General features: G+C 42.9%; 2 protein-coding genes across 8 annotated transcripts in view; one reads left to right on the forward strand and one right to left on the reverse strand.

The window, feature by feature from the left end:
* The window catches only part of LOC106592258 (zinc finger protein OZF-like), a 510,174-nt gene that overhangs the window by 39,661 nt on the left and 445,882 nt on the right, over positions 1-24,631 (reverse strand). The gene's annotated exons all lie outside the window — the stretch shown is intronic.
* LOC106574981 (zinc finger protein 2) overlaps positions 8,128-24,631 on the forward strand; it is a 348,997-nt gene continuing 332,493 nt past the window's right edge. For 2 of the 6 annotated variants that reach the window (XM_045698507.1, XM_045698509.1), the window contains exons 1-4: positions 8,161-8,405; positions 13,439-13,675; positions 18,363-18,596; positions 21,429-21,677. In XM_045698507.1, the coding sequence (XP_045554463.1) occupies positions 13,573-13,675; positions 18,363-18,596; positions 21,429-21,677 (586 nt within the window). In that variant the 5' untranslated portion in view covers positions 8,161-8,405; positions 13,439-13,572. Of the gene's footprint in view, positions 8,406-13,438; positions 13,676-18,362; positions 18,597-21,428; positions 21,678-24,631 lie in introns of all 6 variants that reach the window. The other 4 variants (XM_045698508.1, XM_045698514.1, XM_045698512.1 and 1 more) reach the window with 4 other exon arrangements.

Genomic DNA, 24,631 nt, shown 5'->3' on the forward strand with positions numbered 1-24,631 from the left:
GACCTCGGCGTTACTCTGGACCCTGATCTCTCTTTTGAAGAACATATCAAGACTGTTTCAAGGACAGCTTTTTTCCATCTACGTAACATTGCAAAAATCAAAAATTTTCTGTCCAAAAATGACGCAGAAATATTAATCCATGCTTTTGTTACTTCTAGGCTGGACTACTGCAATGCTCTACTTTCCGGCTACCCGGATAAAGCACTAAATAAACTTCAGTTAGTGCTAAATACTGCTGCTAGAATCCTGACTAGAACCAAAAAATGTGATCATATTACTCCAGTGCTAGCCTCCCTACACTGGCTTCCTGTTAAGGCAAGGGCTGATTTCAAGGTTTTACTGCTAACCTACAAAGCATTACATGGGCTTGCTCCTACCCATCTTTCCGATTTGGTCCTGCCGTACATACCTACACGTACGCTACGGTCACAAGACGCAGGCCTCCTAATTGTCCCTAGAATTTCTAAGCAAACGGCTGGAGGTAGGGCTTTCTCCTATAGAGCTCCATTTTTATGGAATGGTCTGCCTACCAATGTGAGAGACGCAGACTCAGTCTCAACCTTTAAGTCTTTACTGAAGACTTATCTCTTCAGTAGGTCCTATGATTAAGTATAGTCTGGCCCAGGAGTGTGAAGGTGAACGGAAAGGCTGGAGCAACGAACCGCCCTTGCTGTCTCTGCCTTGCCGGTTCCCCTCTTTCCACTGGGATTCTCTGCCTCTAACCCTTTTACAGGGGCTGCGTCACTGGCCTACTGGTGTTCTTCCATGCCGTCCATGGGAGGGGTGCGTCACTTGAGTGGGTTGAGTCACTGACGTGGTCTTCCTGTCTGGGTTGGCGCCCCCCTTGGGTTGTGCCATGGCGGAGATCGTTGTGGGCTATACTCGGCCTTGTCTTAGGACGGTAAGTTGGTGGTTGGAGACATCCCTCTAGTGGTGTGGGGGCTGTGCTTTGGCAAAGTGGGTGGGGTTATATCCTGCCTGTTTGGCCCTGTCCGGGGTATCATCGGATGGGGCCACAGTGTCTTCTGATCCCTCCTGTCTCAGCCTCCAGTATTTATGCTGCAGTAGTTTATGTGTCGGGGGGCTAGGGTCAGTCTGTTACATCTGGAGTATTTCTCTTGTCTTATCCGGTGTCCTGTGTGAATTTAAATATGCTCTCTCTAATTCTCTCTTTCTCTCTTTCTGTCTTTCTCTCGGAGGACCTGAGCCCTAGGACCATGCCTCAGGACTACCTGGTATGATGACTCCTTGCTGTCCCCAGTCCACCTGGCCGTGCTGCTGCTCCAGGTTCAACTGTTCTGCCTGCGGCTATGGAACCCTGACCTGTTCACCGGACGTGCTTGTTGCACCCTCGACAACTACTATGATTATTATTATTTGACCATGCTGGTCATTTTTTAACATTTTAACATTTTGACCATGTTCTGTTATAATATCCACCCTGCACAGCCAGAAGAGGACTGGCCACCCCTCATAGCCTGGTTCCTCTCTAGGTTTCTTCCTAGGTTTTTGGCCTTTCTAGGGAGTTTTTCCTAGGGAGTTTTTCCTAGCCACCGTGCTTCTTTCACATGCTTTGCTTGCTGTTTGGGGTTTTAGGCTGGGTTTCTGTACAGCACTTTGAGAATATCAGCTGATGTACGAAGGGCTATATAAAAAATAAATTTGATTTGATTTGGTGGCACCTTTTAACATAAGTCTTCAATATTCCCAGGTAAGATGTTTTAGGTTGTAGTTATCCTCTCTAGGGTAGGGGGCAGTATTTGCACGGCCGGATAAAAAACGTACCCGATTTAATCTGGTTATTACTACTGCCCAGAAACTAGAATATGCATATAATTGTTTGATTTGAATAGAAAACACCCTAAAGTTTCTAAAACTGTTTGGTGTCTGTGAGTATAACAGAACTCATATGGCAGGCAAAAACCTGAGAAGATTCCTTACAGGAAGTGCCCTCTCTGACCATTTCTTGGCATTCTACACTCTCTTTATTGAAAACTGAGGATCTCTGCTGTAACGTGACACTTCCTACGGCTCCCATAGGCTCTCAGAAGGCGGCAAAACGTTGAATGATGACTTTGGAGCCCCTGGCTGAAAAACAGTAGAGCATTTGGATAGTGGTAGATCAGAGAACAATGAGACTGGGAGCGCGTGCACGAGCCGACACCATGTTTTTATTTTTTCGTCTTTGAAAGAAAACAGGGTTTCCCGGTCAGAATATTATCGCTTTTTTACGAGAAAAATCGCATAAAAAATGGATTTTTACATGCTTCGAAGTACGGTAATGGAATATTTAGATTTTTTTTGGTCACGAAACGAGTCGTGCACGTCACCCTTCGGATAGTGTCTTGAACGCACGAACAAAACAGAGGATATTTGAACATAACTATGGATTATTTTGAACCAAACCAACATTTGTTATTGAAGTAGAAGTCCTGGGAGTGCATTCTGACGAAGAACAGCAAAGGTAATCCAATTTTTCTTATAGTAAATCTGATTTTGGTGAGGTCCAAACTTGGTGGGTGTCAAAATAGCTAGCCTGTGATGGCGAGCTATCTACTCAGAATAATGCAAAATGTGCTTTTGCCGAAAAGCTATTTTAAAATCGGACATAGAGATTGCATAAAGGAGTTCTGTATCTATAATTCTTAAAATAATTGTTATGTTTTTGTGAACGTTTATCGTAATTTAGTAAATTCACCGGAAGTGTTCGGTGGGAATGCTAGTTCTGAACGTCACATGCTAATGTAAAAAGCAGTTTTTTGATATAAATATGAACTTGATTGAACAAAACATGCATGTATTGTATAACATAATGTCCTAGGAGTGTCATCTGATGAAGATCAAAGGTTAGTGCTGCATTTAGGGTTTATGTGACATTATATGCTAGCTTGAAAAATGGGTGTCTGATTATTTCTGGCTGGGTACTCTGCTGACATAATCTAATGTTTTGCTTTCGTTGTAAAGCCTTTTTGAAATCGGACAGTGTGGTTAGATTAACGAGAGTCTTGTCTTTAAAATGGTGTAAAATAGTCATATGTTTGAGAAATTGAAGTAATAGCATTTCTAAGGTATTTGAATATCGCGCCACGGGATTCCACTGGCTGTTGAGTAGGTGGGACGATTTCGTCCCACATACCCTAGAGAGGTTATTATAGGAATTATAGGACTATTTCTCTCTATACGATTTGTATTTCATATACCTTTGACTATTGGATGTTCTTATAGGCACTTTAGTATTACCAGTGTAACAGTATAGCTTCCGTCCCTCTCCTCGCTCCTACCTGGGCTCGAACCAGGAACACATCGACAACAGCCACCCTCGAAGCAGCATTACCCATGTAGAGGAAGGGGAAAAACTACAAGTATCAGAGCGAGTGACGTTTGAAACGCTATTAGCGCGCACCCGGCTAACTAGCTAGCCATTTCACATCGGTTACACCAGCCTAATCTTGGGAGTTGATAGGCTTGAAGTCATAAACAGCGCAATGCTTGAAGCATTGCGAAGAGCTGCTGGCAAAACGCACGAAAGTGCTATTTTGAATGAATGCTTACGAGCCTGCTGGTGCCTACCACCGCTCAGTCAGACTGCTCTATCAAATCATAGACTTAATTATAACATAACACACAGAAACACGAGCCTTAGGTCATGAATATGGTAGAATCCGGAAACTATCATCTCAAAAACAAAACGTTATTCCTCTTACATTACACAACCTTCAATGTTATGTCATAATTACATAAAATTCTGACAAATTACCCAAAGTGTTGCATATACCCTGACTGCGTGCAATGAACGCAAAATTACACAATTTCACCTGGTTAATATTGCCTGCTAACCTGGATTTCATTTAGCTAAATATGCAGGTTTAAAAATATATACTTCTGTGTATTGATTTTAAGAAAGGCATTGATGTTTATGGTTAGGTACAGTCGTGCAACGATTGTGCTTTTTTTCGCAAATGCGCTTTTGTTAAATCATCCCCCGTTTGGCTAAGTTGGCCGTCTTTGTTAGGAAGAAATAGTCTTCACAGTTCGCAACGAGCCAGGCGGCCCAAATTGCTGCATATACCCTGACTCTGTTGCAGAGGTGACACATTTTCCCTAGTTAAAAGAAATTGTCAGCAGGCAATATTAACTAAATATGCAGGTTTAAAAACCCACTGCTCAAAAAAATAAAGGGAACACTTAAACAACACAATGTAACTCCAAGTCAATCACACTTCTGTGAAATCAAACTGTCCACTTAGGAAGCAACACTGATTGAGAATAAATTTCACATGCTGTTGTGCAAATGGAATAGACAACAGGTGGAAATTATAGGCAATTAGCAAGACACCCCCAATAAAGGAGTGGTTCTGCAGGTGGGGACCACAGACCACTTCTCAGTTCCTATGCTTCCTGGCTGATGTTTTGGTCACTTTTGAATGCTGGCGGTGCTTTCACTCTAGTGGTAGCATGAGACGGAGTCTACAACCCACACAAGTGGCTCAGGTAGTGCAGCTCATCCAGGATGGCACATCAATGCGAGCTGTGGCAAGAAGGTTTGCTGTGTCTGTCAGCGTAGTGTCCAGAGCATGGAGGCGCTACCAGGAGACAGGCCAGTACATCAGGAGACGTGAAGGAGGCCGTAGGAGGGCAACAACCCAGCAGCAGGACCGCTACCTCCGCCTTTGTGCAAGGAGGAGCAGGTAAAGCACTGCCAGAGCCCTGCAAAATGACCTCCAGCAGGCCACAAATGTGCATGTGTCTGCTCAAACGGTCAGAAACAGACTCCATGAGGGTGGTATGAGGGCCCGACGTCCACAGGTGGGGGTTGTGCCTACAGCCCAACACCGTGCAGGACGTTTGGCATTTGCCAGAGAACACCAAGATTGGCAAATTCGCCACTGGCGCCCTGTGCTCTTCACAGATGAAAGCAGGTTGACACTGAGCACTTGACAGACGTGACAGAGTCTGGAGACGCCGTGGAGAACATTCTGCTGCCTGCAACATCCTTCAGCATGACCGGTTTGGCGGTGGGTCAGTCATGGTGTGAGGTGGCATTTCTTTGGGGGGCCGCACAGCCCTCCATGTGCTCGCCAGAGGTAGCCTGACTGCCATTAGGTACCGAGATGAGATCCTCAGACCCCTTGTGAGACCATATGCTGGTGCGGTTGGCCCTGGATTCCTCCTAATGCAAGACAATGCTAGACCTCATGTGGCTGGAGTGTGTCAGCAGTTCCTCCAAGAGGAAGGCATTGATGCTATGGACTGGCCCGCCCGTTCCCCAGACCTGAATCCAATTGAGCACATCTGGGACATCATGTCTCGCTCCATCCACCAACGCCACATTGCACCACAGACTGTCCAGGAGTTGGCGGATGCTTTAGTCCAGGTCTGGGAGGAGATCCCTCAGGAGACCATCCGCCACCTCATCAGGAGCATGCCCAGGCGTTGTAGGGAGGTCATACAGGCACGTGGAGGCCACACACACTGCTGAGCCTCATTTTGACTTGTTTTAAGGACATTACATCAAAGTTGGATCAGCCTTTAGTGTGGTTTTCCACTTTAATTTTGAGTGTGACTCCAAATCCAGACCTCCATGGGTTGATAAATTGGATTTCCATTGATTATTTTTGTGTGATTTTGTTGTCAGCACATTCAACTATGTAAAGAAAAAAGTATTTAATAAGATGATTTCTTTCATTCAGATCTAGGATGTGTTGTTTAAGTGTTCCCTTTATTTTTTTGAGCAGTATATTTTTAAACTTGCATATTTAGTTAATATTGCCTGCTAACATGAATTTCTTTTAACTAGGGAAAATGTGTCACTTCTTTTGCAAACAAAGTCAGGTTATATGCAGCAATTTGGGCCGCCTGGCTCGTTGCGAACTGTGAAGACTATTTCTTCCTAACAAAGACAGCCGACTTCGCCAAACGGGGGATGATTTAACAAAAGCGCATTTGCGAAAAAAGCACAATCGTTGCACGACTGTACCTAACCATAAACATCAATGCCTTTCTTAAAATCAATACACAGAAGTATATATTTTTAAACCTGCATATTTAGCTAAAAGAAATCCAGGTTAGCAGGCAATATTAACCAGGTGAAATTGTGTCATTTGCGTTCATTGCACGCAGTCAGGGTATATGCAACAGTTTGGCCGCCTGGCTCGTTGCGAACTAATTAGCCAGAATTTTACGTAATTATGACATAACACTGAAGGTTGTGCAATGTAAAAGGAATAATGTTTTGTTTTTGAGACCTAAGGCTCGTGTTTCTGTGTGTTATTATGTTATAATTAAGTCTATGACTTGATAGAGCAGTCTGACTGAGCAGTGGTAGGCACCAGCAGGCTCGTAAGCGTTCATTCAAAATAGCACTTTCGTGCGTTTGCCAGCAGCCCTTCGCAATGCTTCAAGCATTGCGCTGTTTATGACTTCAACCCTATCAACTCCCAAGATTAGGCTGGTGTAACCGATGTGAAATGGCTAGCTAGTTAGCCGGGTCCGTGCTAATAGCGTTTCAAACGTCACTCGCTCTGAGACTTGGAGTAGTTGTTCCCCTTGCTCTGCATGGGTAACGCTGCTTCGAGGGTGGCTGTTGTCGATGTGTTCCTGGTTCGAGCCCAGGCAAGGAGCGAGGAGAGGGACGGAAGCTATACTGTTACACTGGCAATACTAAAGTGCCAATAAGAACATCCAATAGTCAAAGGTATATGAAATACAAATCGTATAGAGAGAAATAGTCCTATAATTCCTATAATAACTACAACCTAAAACTTCTTACCTGGGAATATTGAAGACTCATGTCAAAAGGAACCACCAGCTTTCATATGTTCTCATGTTCTGAGCAAGGAACTTAAACGTTAGCTTTTTTACATGGCACATATTGCAGTTTTACTTTCTTCTCCAACACTTTGTTTTTGCATTATTTAAACCAAATTGAACATGTTTCATTATTTATTTGAGGCTAAATTGATTTTATTGATGTATTATATTAAGTTAAAATTAGTGTTCATTCAGTATTGTTGTAATTGTCATTATTACAAATAAAAAAATTAAAAAACGGCCTATTAATCGGCAACGGGTTGTTTCCGGGTCCTCCAATAATCGGTATCGGTATCGGCGTTGAAGAATCTTAATCGGTCGACCTCTACTTTATTGACCTACTGAATCATTGTAGTTTTGGGGTAAATATAATGCTCTTGTTTAATTCATGGAATTCAAATTAACAACAGGACAATGCTGTGTAAGGGCTATTTGACCAAGAAGGACAGTGATGGAGTGCTGCATCAGATGACCTGGCCTCCACAATCACCAACCTCAACACATTATTGAGATGGTTTGTGATGAGACGGACCGCAGAGTGAAGGAAAAGCAGCCAACAGGTGCTCAGCGTATGTGGGAACTCCTTCAAGACTATTGGAAAAATATTCCAGGTGAAGCTGGTTGAGAGAATGCCAAGCATGTGCAAAGCTGTCATCAAGTCAAAGGGTGGCTACTTTGATGAATCTGAAATGTAAAACATATTTTGACTTAACACTTTTTTGGTTACTACATGATTCCATATGTGCTATTTTATAGTGTTGATGTTTTCACTATTATTATACAATGTAGAAAATAGTAAAAATGTTTAAAAAAAACTGGAATGAGTAGGTGTGTTCAAACTTTTGACTGGTACTGTATATCTGTATTTATCTACTCAATACATGTCACGACACCTCTACACACTGGGAAAAGCCAATTTGCTAGTCACCAATATTCTCTAAATCAAATCAGCGATGACTGTTTAACAGTCTTGTGGCCTGGAGATAGAAGCCGTTTCATTCTCTCTGTCCCAGCTTTGACGCACCTGTACTGTCTCCACCTGATAGATGGTAGCAGGGTGAACAGGCCGTGTCTCGAGTAGCTGAGGTTCTTGCTGAGGTTCTTGATGATCTTCTTGGCCTTCCACAGAGATAATCTACAATGCATATGTAATGGGTTTGAAAAACATAGACACTAAAACAGACCCCCCTTTCGTTTTTTAAACCAAGTTTTATTTGTCTGGCTAATCAATCTCACTTTTTATATTCTACATGCTTTAGCAGTAGTTAGTCCATCAGTCCAATACATGTCGCTGTTGCACTGTGGTAGTGGGGGCAACAGGAAGTTCCGGTAGGGCGCACGTCATCCTTTTCAATTTAGAAAACACAGAAACTGTGCTGTCCGTTTCACTTTATTTCTACAGGTATGTAATAGCACGTTTAAACGGTCTAATATCGAAAGAACGTAATAACATGTTAGATAACACACCCGTCAAGGTATTATCTCGTTTGGGAAAGGTTTTGTGCCAAACCGAGTGAGTGAAGAACGTGCAAAAACAATATTTTACAAGCGCACGATGCGGAGTCCACCACACGTTCACATGTGAGGCTTTGCAGGTTCGTATATAGCTCAGTGGGTTTCGTCTGGGGTTGTTCAGAACAAAAACGTTATGGAAAGTTGCAGATAGAAATCCCCTGAATAGAACTGTCATGATTCCTTAGAATCAGAGTCATGTTTGTTCTACATAATACATTTATATCTGAATGTGGCCAACGTCTCCGTCCTCCTGCTGAACTCAGCCCAGATACTCGCTTGTCCCTACCTATGTGAAGATGGCTACAATAACGATTAGCCACAATAGTGGAATTTGCGGTTCGCCCTCAAAGTAAATGTCCCTCATTGAAAGTGACGCAAAATGATACAAAATAGTGGAATCATGCCATATTTGGACTAGGTAACGCTAAACATGGTTTGAATGTTATTTAATTTAAAATGAATTACAATAACGAATTAGTTTCATTATTGAGTCTCATAGGGCGTCGCACAATTGGCCCAGCTTCGTCCAGGTTTGTCCGGTCTAGGCCGTCATTGTAAATAATAATTTGTTCTTAACTGACTTGCCCAGTTAAATAAAGGTTAAAATATTTAATTAAAACGTTTGAAAATAACCAGACAAAAACTGGTGAAATCACACTGTGGAGGTATTAGACCGCAAAATAACATTGGGGACATTTTTATATGCACTTATGAATCTAGTTGGATTGTGAACCAATGAAACGGGTGACACCCACAGAAAACAATTACCAATAGTTTACACAAATATTAGCGTCTTAGCTCTTACTGCAGTACTTTGACTGAAAAATCACCTTCCCAGTCAGTCTATTGCAGGGATACTCCAGTACTATTTGAGAAGGTCCAGTCACACAAATTTCCTAGGTGGCAAAGGTCCAGATGGATATTGTCATTTATTGGCGTAGTAACAAATCCCTAACTTGCAACACCAAAATCTTAACAACCCTCCTCTTAGCGGAAAAAACATTTAGCTGTTTTAAAGCTAATTTCCTGCAATCCTAAACCTGTCCATGTCTTTTGTGTGTTTATATGATACCAGGGGTCGAAGCCCAACGGCAAAAATTAGGGGGTCCGTATTGACCCCATTCTGGATCCGGACCGCGGTCCACCAGTTGAGTATGGAGGGTCTTTTGTTTGTGTTGGACATTCATATTGCACTCTACAGCCTTATCTATGGATTGTTCAGCCTACTCAGTGACACCCACAGAACACAACTATGTAGAGTTTACACAAATATTAGCATTTCCGCTCTATTGCAGGACTCTGAAACCACTGTTGTCCGGGAGTTTAACCCTGTCAGCTAAATTGTCATGATAATCAGTGGTTTAAAGTTTCTCTGTACATTTTTGAAGAGTTGATCATAGCAAAATATTAATACTTCTGCATTTCCCGCTGTGTAAACGCATTGATTCTCATTGCAAATCAGCTCAGGATAACTCCTGATAAAGTTGGGTAGCTATGGGTCTATTCAGAGCTTAAATAGACAAACTAATGAATCACAGGAACCAGGACTAATAAAGCCAATGCAACTGCCTGTTTTACAAACGCTAGGCCTACCACATGGATGGACATTCATAAAATACAGTTATAGGCCGACACTATAGGATACACCCCAGTAAGCACCGACCGATGTCGATTGATGTCTTTTTTTTTTTTTTTTTTACTTGACCCAAACATTAGACCTGACCAAATCTGAACCAATTACCCAGACATTATTATGCAGGTTTCCATTGACTCAGGTGCATTCAACAAAAGCAATGTGGTAAAAACAATATTTTCGACATGTTTAATGGAAACGGCCAACACAGTCTCACAATCAATTCGTGCATATATGCAGCGCAGCAATACACAACATTGCCGCTTTGTTTACCCTGGCCAGAGGAACATGACCATAGTAGGCTAGAGCAGCTAAGTTAATGTTAGCTAGCATGCAAGTATCCAGGCAGGGTTTCTTATGTTAGCCTAGAGAAATAATAGTGTGCGACATTAACGGAAACTGATCATTAATATAGCAACCTTATCAAATTACAAACGTTTTAAAAAATGTTGACCCGTGTCGTTGTTACCCGTCTTGAGGAACAAATGTCGGGTGAATGACTTGCTCTTTCTGCTTCTCCCAGTTTTGAGGTATGAAGGTTATATATTGTAATACATTCCGTTGTGATATTGTAAACGAACATCGGGTTCTTTTGGAGCGCGATTCATCAACAATTTTGTATTTTTGGGAGATAATTTGAGGCCAGGAAGATGGCAAAGGAGGCATTAGGAAAGGTAGTCTGTCAGAGTGACCGGTATTGGTTTTGTATTGATTGCATGTTTTTCGTAGCAGGGCAGCGATAAAAGGGTGTTATATCTGGGGTTTCGTTAGATATTGAGGTTCATCGTCTTGAGTAGAAGATTCCAGGAGTGGTTGGAGCGCTAAACCGTGTAGAAGATGGAAAGAAGGACGAAAGTCAATCAGTTTTACCGTTGATTGAAGAAGATAATCTGCCTACTACCGAGGTAAAGTAGCTTTTATATTCACACATTCGGACATTCAACGGACATTCAGCAGACATTTGCAAAAAGCCATTTATAATTGTAAAAATCCGTAACTAAATCATTGATTGTCACAGAAAAATAAAAATAGATATAGTTTGTTCTATAAATGTCTAGCATACTTTTACAACCTTTGTTTTGAATAAAAAATCCAGTTGTGATTTTATAGAAATATATAACATCCATAAGATGCCATTCTTGTAATGTTTGATATTACAACATTGATATGTGATACCTTTTTTTTATCAACGCATACGTTTTTTGCAAACGATTTATATTGCCTGAATACTCAACGATGAATAACACCTCAGTTATGTGTGCTTCTGTCAGTGTTCTGGTCAAATGCATGTCATTTAAAGTCAATTTAGCAATTGAACAAAAATCCAATTCAATTTCAAAATGTTCCTAATTGCAAAAGCATGTAACATAATTTGTGTATTCCAGAACTGTTATTTACATGTAAATAAACATAACCCCGTTTTATGTCTTTAATTCTACATATAGAATGCTCTGTGTGCCAGAGATGGTTCCATTTAGCTTGTCTGGGGATGACAAAGAAGGACCTCAACAAAGCCAAAATAGAAAATTATTGGAAGGGCCCTCTTTGCTGTTAAAGTAGAGACCCATATATAAATGACTGTTGTGCCTTGTAACTACTTTAAAATGTGGAACTGTTGCACTAAAAATGCCAACATTGATTTGACATACAATTTAATATTGTAAACATTGTACAACTTTATGTACACATTGTCTAACTTCATACAGAACAAATTGCACTTGAAAATAACATTTATTAAATGCATATTCTCGCTTTTTTCTGAGACAATCACTGAATTAGTTATTGATTTCTTCATCTTTAAATGCAATATTTGAGATTTTATGTATTTCTATCAAATCATAACGGGAATTTCTACTCAAAGCAAAGGTTGTAAAAGTATACTAGACATTTATAGAATAAATCATGCATAGATGGATGTTTCTGTGACAAACGGTGAATTAGTTATTGATTTATACAGTTTTAAATGATATTTGGCGAATGAATGTCTGATTATAAAACCAACTTCACCTCGGTCTGGCTACTACCTCAATGACGGCATACTAAGGAACAGTGGGTTAACTGCATTGTTCAGGGGCAGAACGACAGATTTTTGCCTTGTCAGCTCGGGGATCCGATCCACCAACTTTTCAGCTACTGGCCGAACGCTCTAACCACTAGGCTACCTGTGATGCTAGGATATATATGATACGCAGTGTGAGGTATTGTGAATAAGCCACTGCAGTTAGGAAATTGATAAAAGAATGGCCATGTTTCAAGTGTGTGCCGACGGAATCTTTTTGGTATTTATTAGGATCCCCATTATCCGCTGCAAAAGTATCAGAATTGTTCACTTCTCTCATTGACTTCTCAAACCACGGCTTGGTCTGCTTCACAGGCGTTCTCTGAAGTCTCGCGTTGTTACGTCTCTGGGTTTAGAAACTGGTAGTGGGGAAACAGGAAGTTCCGCGCAGGCGCGCATCATTCTTCAGAATAAAGGATACGTCAGAATTGTGCAGTTGAGACGACAACTTCTGTGTCCGTTTCAAATGTATTACTATTGATATGTAATAGCACGTTCTAATATCGAAATAACATGTCATAACATGCTAGGTAACAAATACGTCAAGTTATTATCACGTTTGATAAAGGTTTTATGTGCTATTTTTCTGTCAAACCGCGAGAGTTAACGTGGTCACTTTTTTACAAGTCACATAGTTAGAGACTGTGTTAGTCAGAGTGGATGTATATAATTTCGTCAAGGTAATTTCATAAAGGATACATTTATCTGAGATTTCTGGGTTCGTTTTACATGTCGTTTTTAGTTTTGTGTAAAATTCACGAGATGGTAAAATGGCGGTTCCCCCTCGGTCTGCGTCAACGTACTTCAGTGCAGGCAGTGAGGGTGCAGCAGAGAGACAATTTTACGGCTGCACTATTTTGGAGCTAAATGTAATGATTATCAGTTTTCTACATTTGTACTAATATTCAGACACATTCAGTTGTTTCTGTCTATAAATGTTACTATGGTGTGAATGGAAATACTATTGTTTTTTGATTGGAATAATACAGTGAAGACGAGGTTATTCAGGAAAATAGTACATAGTGCTGCCTAAAACATACTGCAACCCTGTACTAAATGTTTTTGAGGCATTTATGTGAATTCAGGAAATTTACTATAGATGAAGTGCATTTAAGTTGTGTAGCCTAATTTAAAGTGTATACTTTGTCTAATATGAATTAATGTTTTGTCAATGCTTAGCTACCAGATCTATTGAAATGAGATCAGTGTTTGACTTGGACAGGAGCTCACCGGAGCTGATTACCTGCACCTCAAATGTCTACTGTTTGAGCTCATGTTCCTCTTATAGAATATTAGCTCAACAGTATTGTGGAGCTCCTGCACCTAAATATAAACCATATTTTTAGAGAATAAAGAAAGTCTTGACAGTTCTGGCACTAACTTTTGTGTCCGTTTCTCTTCATTACTACTGACTGACTCAGATTAAGTCTGAGGCCGGTAACATCAACAGTGAAGACATACCCAGCCTGCCTCTCCTTCCACACTGAGTCCAAACCTACAGTCACTGGGTCCTGATTGTGACAGTGGAGCCCAGTTTGCACTGCAGGATCCAGAGATGGCATCAGTAAAGCTGGAAGACTGCAGTCAAACACTGGAGCTGAATGTTAACATTAAAGATGAAGGAGAGGAGGAGAAGATTGGGACATCTGTTTCTCATGGTAAGCACAGGTTCTATAAATTTGTTTTTCATTCCAACTTCCCACTGTGCATGAAAAGTAGCTGTAGAACTGTTTTATTTATTTTATTTCGCATTTATTTAACCAGGTAGGCCAGTTGAGAACAAGTTCTCATTTACAACTGCGACCTGGCCAAGATAAAGCAAAGTAGTTCGACAAAAACAACACAGAGTTACGCATGGGATAAACAAACGTACAGTCAATAACACAATAGAAAAATCGATATGCAGTGTGTGCAAATGTAGTAAGATTAGGGAGGTAAGGCAATAAATAGGCCGTAGTGGTGAAATAATTACAATTTAGCATTAACACTGGAGTGATAGATGTGCAGATGATGATGTGCGAGTAGAGATACTGGGTTACAAAAGAGCAAAAATAAATAACAATATGGGAATGAGGTAGTTGGGTGGGCTATTTACAGATGGGCTGTGTACAGGTGCCGTGATCGGTAAGCTGCTCTGACAGCTGATGTTTAAAGTTAGAGAGGGAGAAATGTCTCCAGCTTCAGTGATTTTTGCAATTTGTTCCAGTCATTGGCAGCAGAGAACTGGAAGGACAGGTGGACAAATGAGGAGTTGGCTTTGGGGATTACCAGTGAAATATACCTGCTTGCTACGGGTGGGTGTTGCTATGGTGACCAGTGAGCTGAGATAAGGTGGGGCTTTACATAGCAAAGACTTATAGATGACCTGGAGCCAGTGGGTTTGGTGACCAATATGAAGCGAGGGCCAGCCAACGAGAGCATACAGGTCGCAGTGGTGGGTAGTATATGGGGCTTTGGTGACAAAACAGATGGCACTGTGATAGACTACATCCAATTTGCTGAGTAGAGTGTTGGAGGCTATTTTGTAAATGACATCGCCGAAGTCAAGGATCGGTAGGATAGTCAGTTTTACCAGGGTATGTTCGGCAGCATGAGTGAAGGAGGCTTTGTTGCGAAATAGGAAGCCGATTCTAGATTTAATTTGGGTTTGGAGATGCTTAATGTGAGTCTGGAAGGACAGTTTACAGTCTAACCAGGCACCTAGGTATTTGTAGTTGTCCACATATTCTAAGTCAGAACCGTCCAGAGTAGTGATGCTAGTCGGGCGGGCGGCTGCGGTCAGCGATCGGTTGAAGAGCATGCATTTAGTTTTACTAGCATTTAAGAGCAGTTGGAGGCGACGGAAGTGTTGTATGGCATTGAAGCTCGTCTGGAGGTTTGTTAACACAGTGTCCAAAGAAGGGCCACATGTATACAGAATGGTGTCGTCTGCGTAGAGGTGGATCAGAGAATCACAACCAGCAGCAAGAGCTACATCATTGATCTATACAGAGAAAAGAGTCGACCTGAGAATTTAACCCTGTGGCACCCCCATAGAGACTGCCAGAGGTACGGACAACAGGCCCTCCGATTTGACACACTGAACTCTATCTGAGAAGTAGTTGGTGAACCAGGCAAGACAGTCATTTGAGAAACCAAGGCTGTTGAGTCTGCCGATAAGAATGCGGTGATTGACAGAGTCGAAATCCTTGGCCAGGTCGATGAAGACGGCTGCACAGTTCTGTCTTTTATCGATGGCGGTTATGATATCGTTTAGGACCTTGAGCGTGGCTGAGGTGCACCCATGACCAACTCGGAAACCAGATTGCATAGCGGAGAAGGTACGGTGGGATTCTAAATGGTCGGTGATCTGTTTGTTAACTTGGCTTTTGAAGACTTTAGAAAGGCAGGGCAGGATTTCATGATGAACTGTTTCAATGAGAAGGTAGATGTTATTTCATACTACTGAGACTTGAATGGTTTGACACCAGTATTGCCAGCATTTGTTTTATTCACTGGGCTATCTGGAGTGATCAGAGAGTAGACTAAAGAAGTGAAGTAGACAAACTGCCAGTGTTTTGAAGTTCTATGAAATGAGTCTGTTTAGTTACTAACCCTTGTGATAGTGAGTGGAGGATGATATAGATCATAATTTTATTGACTTATGAGATACTTTTAGAATAGTATTATTCCCCTTTTGTATTGCACAGCCTACTGATATGAATACATACAGTGCATTCGGAAAGTATTCAGACCCCTTGAGTTTTTCCACATTTTGTTACGTTACAGCCTTATTCTAAATTGGATTAAATAAAAAATGTTCCTCAATCTACACACAATAGCCCATAATGACAAAGCAAACACAGGTTTTAGAAATGTTTAAACATTTATAAAAAATTAAAAACATACCTTATTTACTTAAGTGTTCAGACCCTTTGCTATGAGACTTGACATTGAGCTCAGGTGCATCTTGTTTCCATTGGTCATCCTTGAGATATTTCTACAACTTGATTGTTGTCAAGCTGTGGTAAATTTAATTGATTGGACATGATTTTGAAAGGCACACACCTGTCTATATAAGGTCCCACATTTCACAGTGCATTTCAGAGAAAAAACCAAGCCACGAGGTCGAAGGAGTTGTCCGTAGAGCTCCATGAAAGGAAAAATTCACAAGCTGGTAAAATGGCGGCACCCACTCGGTCTGCGTCAACGGACTTCAGTGCAGGAAGTGTGGATGCAGCAGAGGGAGACCATTTTACGGTTGCTCTACTGTTTTGAAGCTAAATGTAATGATTATCAGTTTTCTACATGTGAAATAATATTGACACATTCAGTTTGTCTTTATCTATAAACGTTACTATGGCGTGAACAGGAAATATAATTGTTTTTTGAAGTAAAACGGTGAATACAAGGTTATTAATGAAAATATCACATAGTGATGCCTAGAACAAACTTTAACCTTGTACTAAATGGTTTTTGAGTCTTTTATGCATTTATCTTCTATAGGTTAAGTATTAGCTCAAAAGTATTGTGGAGCTCCTACACCTAAATATAAACAGTACCGGCACCCAAAATGTTTATCGGCAACTATTTCAGTCCAAGTCCAGCACTGAATTAGATAATGAAAAAATAATAATTTATAAATATATATATCTATATACTGCTCAAAAAAATAAAGGGAACACTTAAACAACACAATGTAACTCCAAGTCAATCACACTTCTGTGAAATCAAACTGTCCACTTAGGAAGCAACACTGATTGACAATACATTTCATATGCTGTTGTGCAAGTGGAATAGACAACAGGTGGAAATTATAGGCAATTAGCAAGACACCCCCAATAAAGGAGTGGTTCTGCAGGTGGGGACCACAGACCACTTCTCAGTTCCTATGCTTCCTGGCTGATGTTTTGGTCACTTTTGAATGCTGGCGGTGCTTTCACTCTAGTGGTAGCATGAGACGGAGTCTACAACCCACACAAGTGGCTCAGGTAGTGCAGCTCATCCAGGATGGCACATCAATGCGAGCTGTGGCAAGAAGGTTTGCTGTGTCTGTCAGCGTAGTGTCCAGAGCATGGAGGCGCTACCAGGAGACAGGCCAGTACATCAGGAGACGTGGAGGAGGTCGTAGGAGGGCAACAACCCAGCAGCAGGACCGCTACCTCCGCCTTTGTGCAAGGAGGAGCAGGAGAAGCACTGCCAGAGCCCTGCAAAATGACCTCCAGCAGGCCACAAATGTGCATGTGTCTGCTCAAACGGTCAGAAACAGACTCCATGAGGGTGGTATGAGGGCCCGACGTCCACAGGTGGGGGTTGTGCTTACAGCCCAACACCGTGCAGAACGTTTGGCATTTGCCAGAGAACACCAAGATTGGCAAATTCAGCACTGGCGCCCTGTGCTCTTCACAGATGAAAGCAGGTTCACACTGAGCACGTGACAGACGTGTCAGAGTCTGGAGACACCGTGGAGAACGTTCTGCTGCCTGCAACATCCTCCAGCATGACCGGTTTGGCGGTGGGTCAGTCATGGTGTGGGGTGGCATTTCTTTGGGGGGCCGCACAGCCCTCCATGTGCTCGCCAGAGGTAGCCTGACTGCCATTAGGTACCGAGATGAGATCCTCAGACCCCTTGTGAGACCATATGCTGGTGCGGTTGGCCCTGGGTTCCTCCTAATGCAAGACAATGCTAGACCTCATGTGGCTGGAGTGTGTCAGCAGTTCCTGCAAGAGGAAGGCATTGATGCTATGGACTGGCCCGCCCGTTCCCCAGACCTGAATCCAATTGAGCACATCTGGGACATCATGCTCGCTCCATCCACCAACGCCACGTTGCACCACAGACTGTCCAGGAGTTGGCGGATGCTTTAGTCCAGGTCTGGGAGGAGATCCCTCAGGAGACCATCCGCCACCTCATCAGGAGCATGCCCAGGCGTTGTAGGGAGGTCATACAGGCACGTGGAGGCCACACACACTACTGAGCCTCATTTTGACTTGTTTTAAGGACATTACATCAAGTTGGATCAGCCTGTAGTGTGGTTTTCCACTTTAATTTTGAGTGTGACTCCAAATCCAGACCTCCATGGGTTGATAAATTGGATTTCCATTGATTATTTTTGTGTGATTTTTGTTGTCAGCACATTCAACTATGTAAAGAAAAAAGTATTTAATAAGATTATTTCTTTCATTCAGATCTAGGATGTGTTGTTTAAGTGTTCCCTTTATTTTTTTGAGCAGTGTTATATATATATATATATATATATATATATATATATATATATATATATATATTTAATAGAGAATAAAGACCTTGCCAGAACTGTCAAGAAAATAACTTGTCTGTTTCTCTTGTACAACTTGCCGACTCAGGTACGAGGCCGGTAACATCAACAGTGAGGACAAACCCAGCCTGCCTCTCTCCTTCCACACTGAGTCCAATCCTACAGTCACTGGGTCCTGATTGTGACAGTGGAGCCCAGTTTGCACTGCAGGATCCAGAGATGGCATCAGTGAAGCTGGAAGACTGCAGTCAAACACTGGAGCTGAATGTCAACATTAAAGATGAAGAAGAGGAGGAGAAGATTAAGAAATCTGTTAGTCATGGTAAGAGCTGGTTCTGTCTGATTTTGTTGTTCGTTAGAACTTCTCCGCTGTGTATGAAAAGTAGCAGGAGAACTGTTTCAATGAGAAGGTAGATGTTATTTCATGCTACTGAGACTTGCATGGTTTGACACCAGTATTGCCAGCATTTGTTTTATTCACTGGGATATCTGGAGTGATCAGAGAGTGGACTAAAGTGAAGTAAAACTGACAGTGTTTATTTTCAGCAAACTTAACTTGTAAATATTTGTATGTAAAATAACAAGATTCAACAACTGAGAGACAAACTGAACAAGTTCCACAGACATGTGACTAACAGAAATGGAATAATGTGTCCCTGAACAAAGGGGGGTCCAAAAGTAACAGTCAGTATCTGGTGTGGCCACCAGCTGCATTAAGTACTGCAGTGCATCTCCTCCTCATGGACTGCACCAGATTTGCCAGTTCTTGCTGTGAGATGTTACCCCACTCTTCCACCAAGGCACCTGCAAGATCCCGGACATTTCCTGGGGGAATGGCCCTAGCCCTCACCCTCCGATCCAACAGGTCCCAGACGTGCTCAATGGGATTGAGATCCGGGCTCTTCGCTGGCCATGGCAAAACACTGACATTCCTGTCTAGCAGGTGTGATGTTCGGATGTACCGATCCTGTTCAGGTGTTGTTACACGTGGTCTATTCCACAGGCCAAAATCAACATCCTCACCAATTCTATGCAAAAGAGATGTGTCCCGGAGGAGGCAGCGGCAGCTACCCACTTCTCCAGTGTTTACTGTGTAAATTGGGAGGTGCTGGAACCAAAAGTGAGCCTGAGAGGTGGTGACCTGGGGTTCTCTGAGGTACCAGAACACATGAAATAAAATACCTTTAAATTAAAGCATTGCATGCATTATCATGGCTTTTGCATACTGGCATAATATAATTGTTTTATTTTATTTAACTACGCAAGTCAGTTAAGAACAAATTCTTATTTACAGTGACGGCCTACCCGTACCAAACTCGGACGCTGCTGGGCCAATTGTGCACCGCCCTATGGGACTCCCAATCACGGCCAGAGGTGATACAGACTGGATTCGAACCAGGGGCTTTCGTGACGCCTCTTGCACTGAGATGCAGTGCCTTAGACCGCTGCGCCACTCTGGAGCAGTGGTGTTGAGCCGCTAACAGAAGTTACACACATGGAGTACATTTTTATTGTAGCCTAGAGTCCGAGAAAATGTGGCCTTTTATAGATGGATTTCATGCAGTTCTACATCATTTTAGATGACTGGGGACTTTGAAGAATCTTTTTTAATACCTCACAAATGACCGAAATGACAGGCTACTTTGACACTGACAAACTGAGAATCTGAAGTCAATAAAAACGACCTTGTCTCTAATCCATCAATAGCCTAGGCCAGGTGTGAGGAGAAACACATTGTACAATATGAGGAGGAAGTTATAGTCCTAAACAAGCTTTACAGTTTCACTGACTCACCCAATGATGTGCAGCTCACTCACTGGCCAAAAGCTCATCTCTCTCTTGCTTTACGTTGTGAAACAATGCTGTTTGCTCAATAGGCCTATTTGGAAGTTGATAACTTGTTAACATACAGACAGATTAGTCTTTTATTTTCAGCAGGATCCATTTGCTTTACAACCTGTGTTTTCCAGTGACTGTATTAGAAATATTGCTAAAGGCCTGTTTTGGCTGCATGCTGTTCACTGACAGATTTGCCACACGTTCCTGACTGTAGACATGCCTTGTGATTTGACTACACACAATCCACCACTGGGCTATTTTATTTAAATTATCTATTGATCCTCTGTAGCTAAATACTCCTGGTGTAGTTTTGGGAATTATTTCATTTCTTTCTGAACAGACTGCAGAGTGCTGCAGCAACACACTTCTCGCAGCTATTATTCTATCAGGAAATAAATGAAGAAGTGCAATGCTGGAGAGATGAGTTGCCGGCTCATGTCTATAACAGCACAGAGAGGGAGAGAGATCATAGAAAGTGAATCTCATTGTAGTTCTGTGAGAGATACAGGCGTGCTTCTCTCTCACCACAGCAATGGCCACGCCTTGGTCTAAATAGGCTACAATGTTGCACAAACCATTAACCTGGGATGGCCCAACATGAATCAATTATTAGAATATCAGGCACGTTTTCACATTACGTTTTTTAGGAGGCATGACAATTACAGAGGAATCCAAATGTAATTACTCTGATTGCTTTTATTAGGATTTTTACATTGCAAACAGTGGACAGAAAAATGTCACAAGTGGTAGGCTACCTGATCCTGGCAAATGGGTTCTGGAACGAAAGACTACAAAACTGAGAGGTGCTGGAGGATCTGGCTCAAATTAAGCACCACCCTTCTCATTTAATGGGGTAGGGCCATCCCAAGGATCCCTGAATCCACGGACAGTTGCACCAAACCAAGATAGACCACAGCCGGTCGTTTCCAATGGGAACAGATAGTGGGCAGTAGTGGGCAGTGCCAAGCACGAGCTAGTACTAAATGTTTTTGTCATTTATGCATTTATGTGAATTTGGGAAATCTACTATAGATTCACTTACGTTGTATAGCCTAATTTAAAGCGTGTACTTTGTCTAATGTGAATTAATTCATGTTTTGTTGTCAATTCTTACCTATCTCATCTATTGTAATGAGATCAGTGCTCAGCTCACTGGAGCTGAGTATCGGCAAATATTTCAGTCCAAGTCCAGCACTGAATTAGATAATTGAACATAAATAAATATTATATATTTTTATATATTTTTTGAGAATAAAGCAAGTGCCAGAACTGTCAAGACCTAACTTTTTTGGTCTGTTTCTCATTGTTACTACAGGACGACTGGAATTAAGTCTGAGGCCTGTAACATCAACAGTGACGACAAACCCAGCCTGCCTCTCTCCTTCCACACTGAGTCCAAACCTACAGTCACTGGGTCCTGATTGTGACAGTGGAGCCCAGTTTGCACTGCAGGATCTAGAGATGGCATCAGTGAAGCTGGAAGACTGCAGTCAAACACTGGAGCTGAATGTCAACATTAAAGATGAAGAAGAGGAGGAGAAGATTGGGACATCTGTTTCTCATGGTAAGAGCAGGTTCTATCTAACTAAGTTTGTGTTATTCATTCCAACTTTCCACTGTGTATGAAAAGTTGCAGTAGAACTGTTTCATGATGAACTGTTTCAATGAGAAGGTAGATGTTATTTTATGCTACTGACACTTGCATGGTTTGACACCAGTTTTGCCAGCATTTGTTTTATTCACTGGGTTATATGGAGTGATCAGAGAGTAGATGAAAGAAGTGTAGTAGTAGAAGTGTAGTAGACAAACTCCCTTTCTGCATCCTTTGACACTCTATGTCCCCTATCCTCCAGGCCGGCTCGGTCCTCCCCTCCTGCTCCGTGGCTCGACGACTCATTGCGAGCTCACAGAACAGGGCTCCGGGCAGCCGAGCGGAAATGGAGGAAAACTAGCCTCCCTGCGGACCTGGCATCCTTTCACTCCCTCCTCTCTACATTTTCCTCTTCTGTCTCTGCTGCTAAAGCCACTTTCTACCACTCTAAATTCCAAGCATCTGCCTCTAACCCTAGGAAGCTCTTTGCCACCTTCTCCTCCCTCCTGAATCCTCCTCCCCCCCCTCCTCCCTCTCTGCGGATGACTTCGTCAACCATTTTGAAAAGAAGGTCGACGACATCCGATCCTCGTTTGCTAAGTCAAACGACACCGCTGGTCCTGCTCACACTGCCCTACCCTGTGCTTTGACCTCTTTCTCCCCTCTCTCTCCAGATGAAATCTCGCGTCTTGTGACGGCCGGCCGCCCAACAACCTGCCCGCTTGACCCTATCCCCTCCTCTCTTCTCCAGACCATTTCCGGAGACCTTCTCCCTTACCTCACCTCGCTCATCAACTCATCCTTGACCGCTGGCTACGTCCCTTCCGTCTTCAAGAGAGCGAGAGTTGCACCCCTTCTGAAAAAACCTACACTCGATCCCTCCGATGTCAACAACTACAGACCGATATCCCTTCTTTCTTTTCTCTCAAACTCTTGAACGTGCCGTCCTTGGCCAGCTCTCCTGCTATCTCTCTCAGAATGACCTTCTTGATCCAAATCAGTCAGGTTTCAAGACTGGTCATTCAACTGAGACTGCTCTTCTCTGTGTCACGGAGGCTCTCCGCACTGCTAAAGCTAACTGTCTGTCCTCTGCTCTCATCCTTCTAGACCTATCTGCTGCCTTTGACACTGTGAACCATCAGATCCTCCTCTCCACCCTCTCCGAGTTGGGCATCTCCGGCGCGGCCCACAGTTGGATTGCGTCCTACCTGACAGGTCGCTCCTACCAGGTGGCGTGGCGAGAATCTGTCTCGGCTCTGTCATATCCTCACATGGCCTCTCCTATCATTGCTATGCAGACGACACACAATTAATCTTCTCCTTTCCCCCTTCTGATAACCAGGTGGCGAATTGCATCTCTGCATGTCTGGCAGACATATCAGTGTGGATGACGGATCACCACCTCAAGCTGAACCTCGGCAAGACGGAGCTGCTCTTCCTCCCGGGGAAGGACTGCCCGTTCCATGAGCTCGCCATCACGGTTGACAACTCCATTGTGTCCTCCTCCCAGAGTGCTAAGAACCTTGGCGTGACCCTGGACAACACCCTGTCGTTCTCCACTAACATCAAGGCGGTGACCCGATCCTGTAGGTTCATGCTCTACAACATTCGCAGAGTACGACCCTGCCTCACACAGGAAGCGGCACAGGTCCTAATCCAGGCACTTGTCATCTCCCGTCTGGATTACTGCAACTCGCTGTTGGCTGGGCTCCCTGCCTGTGCCATTAAACCCCTACTACTCATCCAGAACGCCGCAGCCCGTCTGGTGTTCAACCTTCCCAAGTTCTCTCACGTCACCCCGCTCCTCCGCTCTCTCCACTGGCTTCCAGTTGAAGCTCGCATCCGCTACAAGACCATGGTGCTTGCCTACGGAGCTGTGAGCGGAACGGCACCTCCGTACCTTCAGGCTCTGATCAGTCCCTACACCCAAACAAGGGCACTGCGTTCATCCACCTCTGGCCTGCTGGCCCCCCTACCTCTGAGGAAGCACAGTTCCCGCTCAGCCCAGTCAAAACTGTTCGCTGCTCTGGCACCCCAATGGTTGAACAAGCTCCCTCACGACGCCAGGACAGCGGAGTCAATCACCACCTTCCGGAGACACCTGAAACCCCACCTCTTTAAGGAATACCTGGGATAGGATAAAGTAATCCTTCTAACCCCCCCCCCAAAAAAAGATATAGATGTACTATTGTAAAGTGGTTGTTCCACTGGATATCATAAGGTGAATGCACCAATTTGTAAGTCGCTCTGGATAAGAGCGTCTGCTAAATGACTTAAATGTAAATGTAAACTGCCAGTGTTTTAAAGTTCTATGAAATTAGTTTGTGTAGTTACTAACCCTTGTGATAGTGAGTGGAGGACTCTTACCCATTTTTAGAATAGTTTTATTCCCCTTTTGTATTGTACAGCCAACTGATATGAATACATATGTCACCCGGTAGAACCAGAAGAGGACTGGCCACCCATTTGGTCCTCGTTCCTCTCTACATTTTTTCCAAGATTCCTGCTTGCTAGGGAGTTTTTCCTGGCCACTGTGCTTCTACATTTGCATTGCTTACTCTTTGGGGATTTTTGGCTGGGTTTCTGTAATGCACCTTCTGACAACTGCTGATGTAAAAAGGGCTTCATAATATAAATTTGATTGACATGTGTATCACACCACTGACTGGTTCTTCTGATGTTGTTCACACAGGAGACCATGTTGAGACATTCTCCACATCCAGAGAGAAACAGCAGGAAGGTCACAGAGCTAAGAGGCCTCACCACTGCCCACATTGTGAGGAGATTTTCCCAATTCTATCAAAGCTAAAAACACACCTAAAAATACACACGGGAGAGAATCCGTATTCCTGTACTGACTGTGGGAAGAGATTCACAACACCAGGAGCTTTGGCAGTTCATCAGAGAGTCCACACTGGAGGGAAGCC

The sequence above is a fragment of the Salmo salar genome, chromosome ssa17, assembly GCF_905237065.1.
Source record: "Salmo salar chromosome ssa17, Ssal_v3.1, whole genome shotgun sequence".
In the NCBI taxonomy this organism is placed as follows: Eukaryota; Metazoa; Chordata; class Actinopteri; order Salmoniformes; family Salmonidae; genus Salmo; species Salmo salar.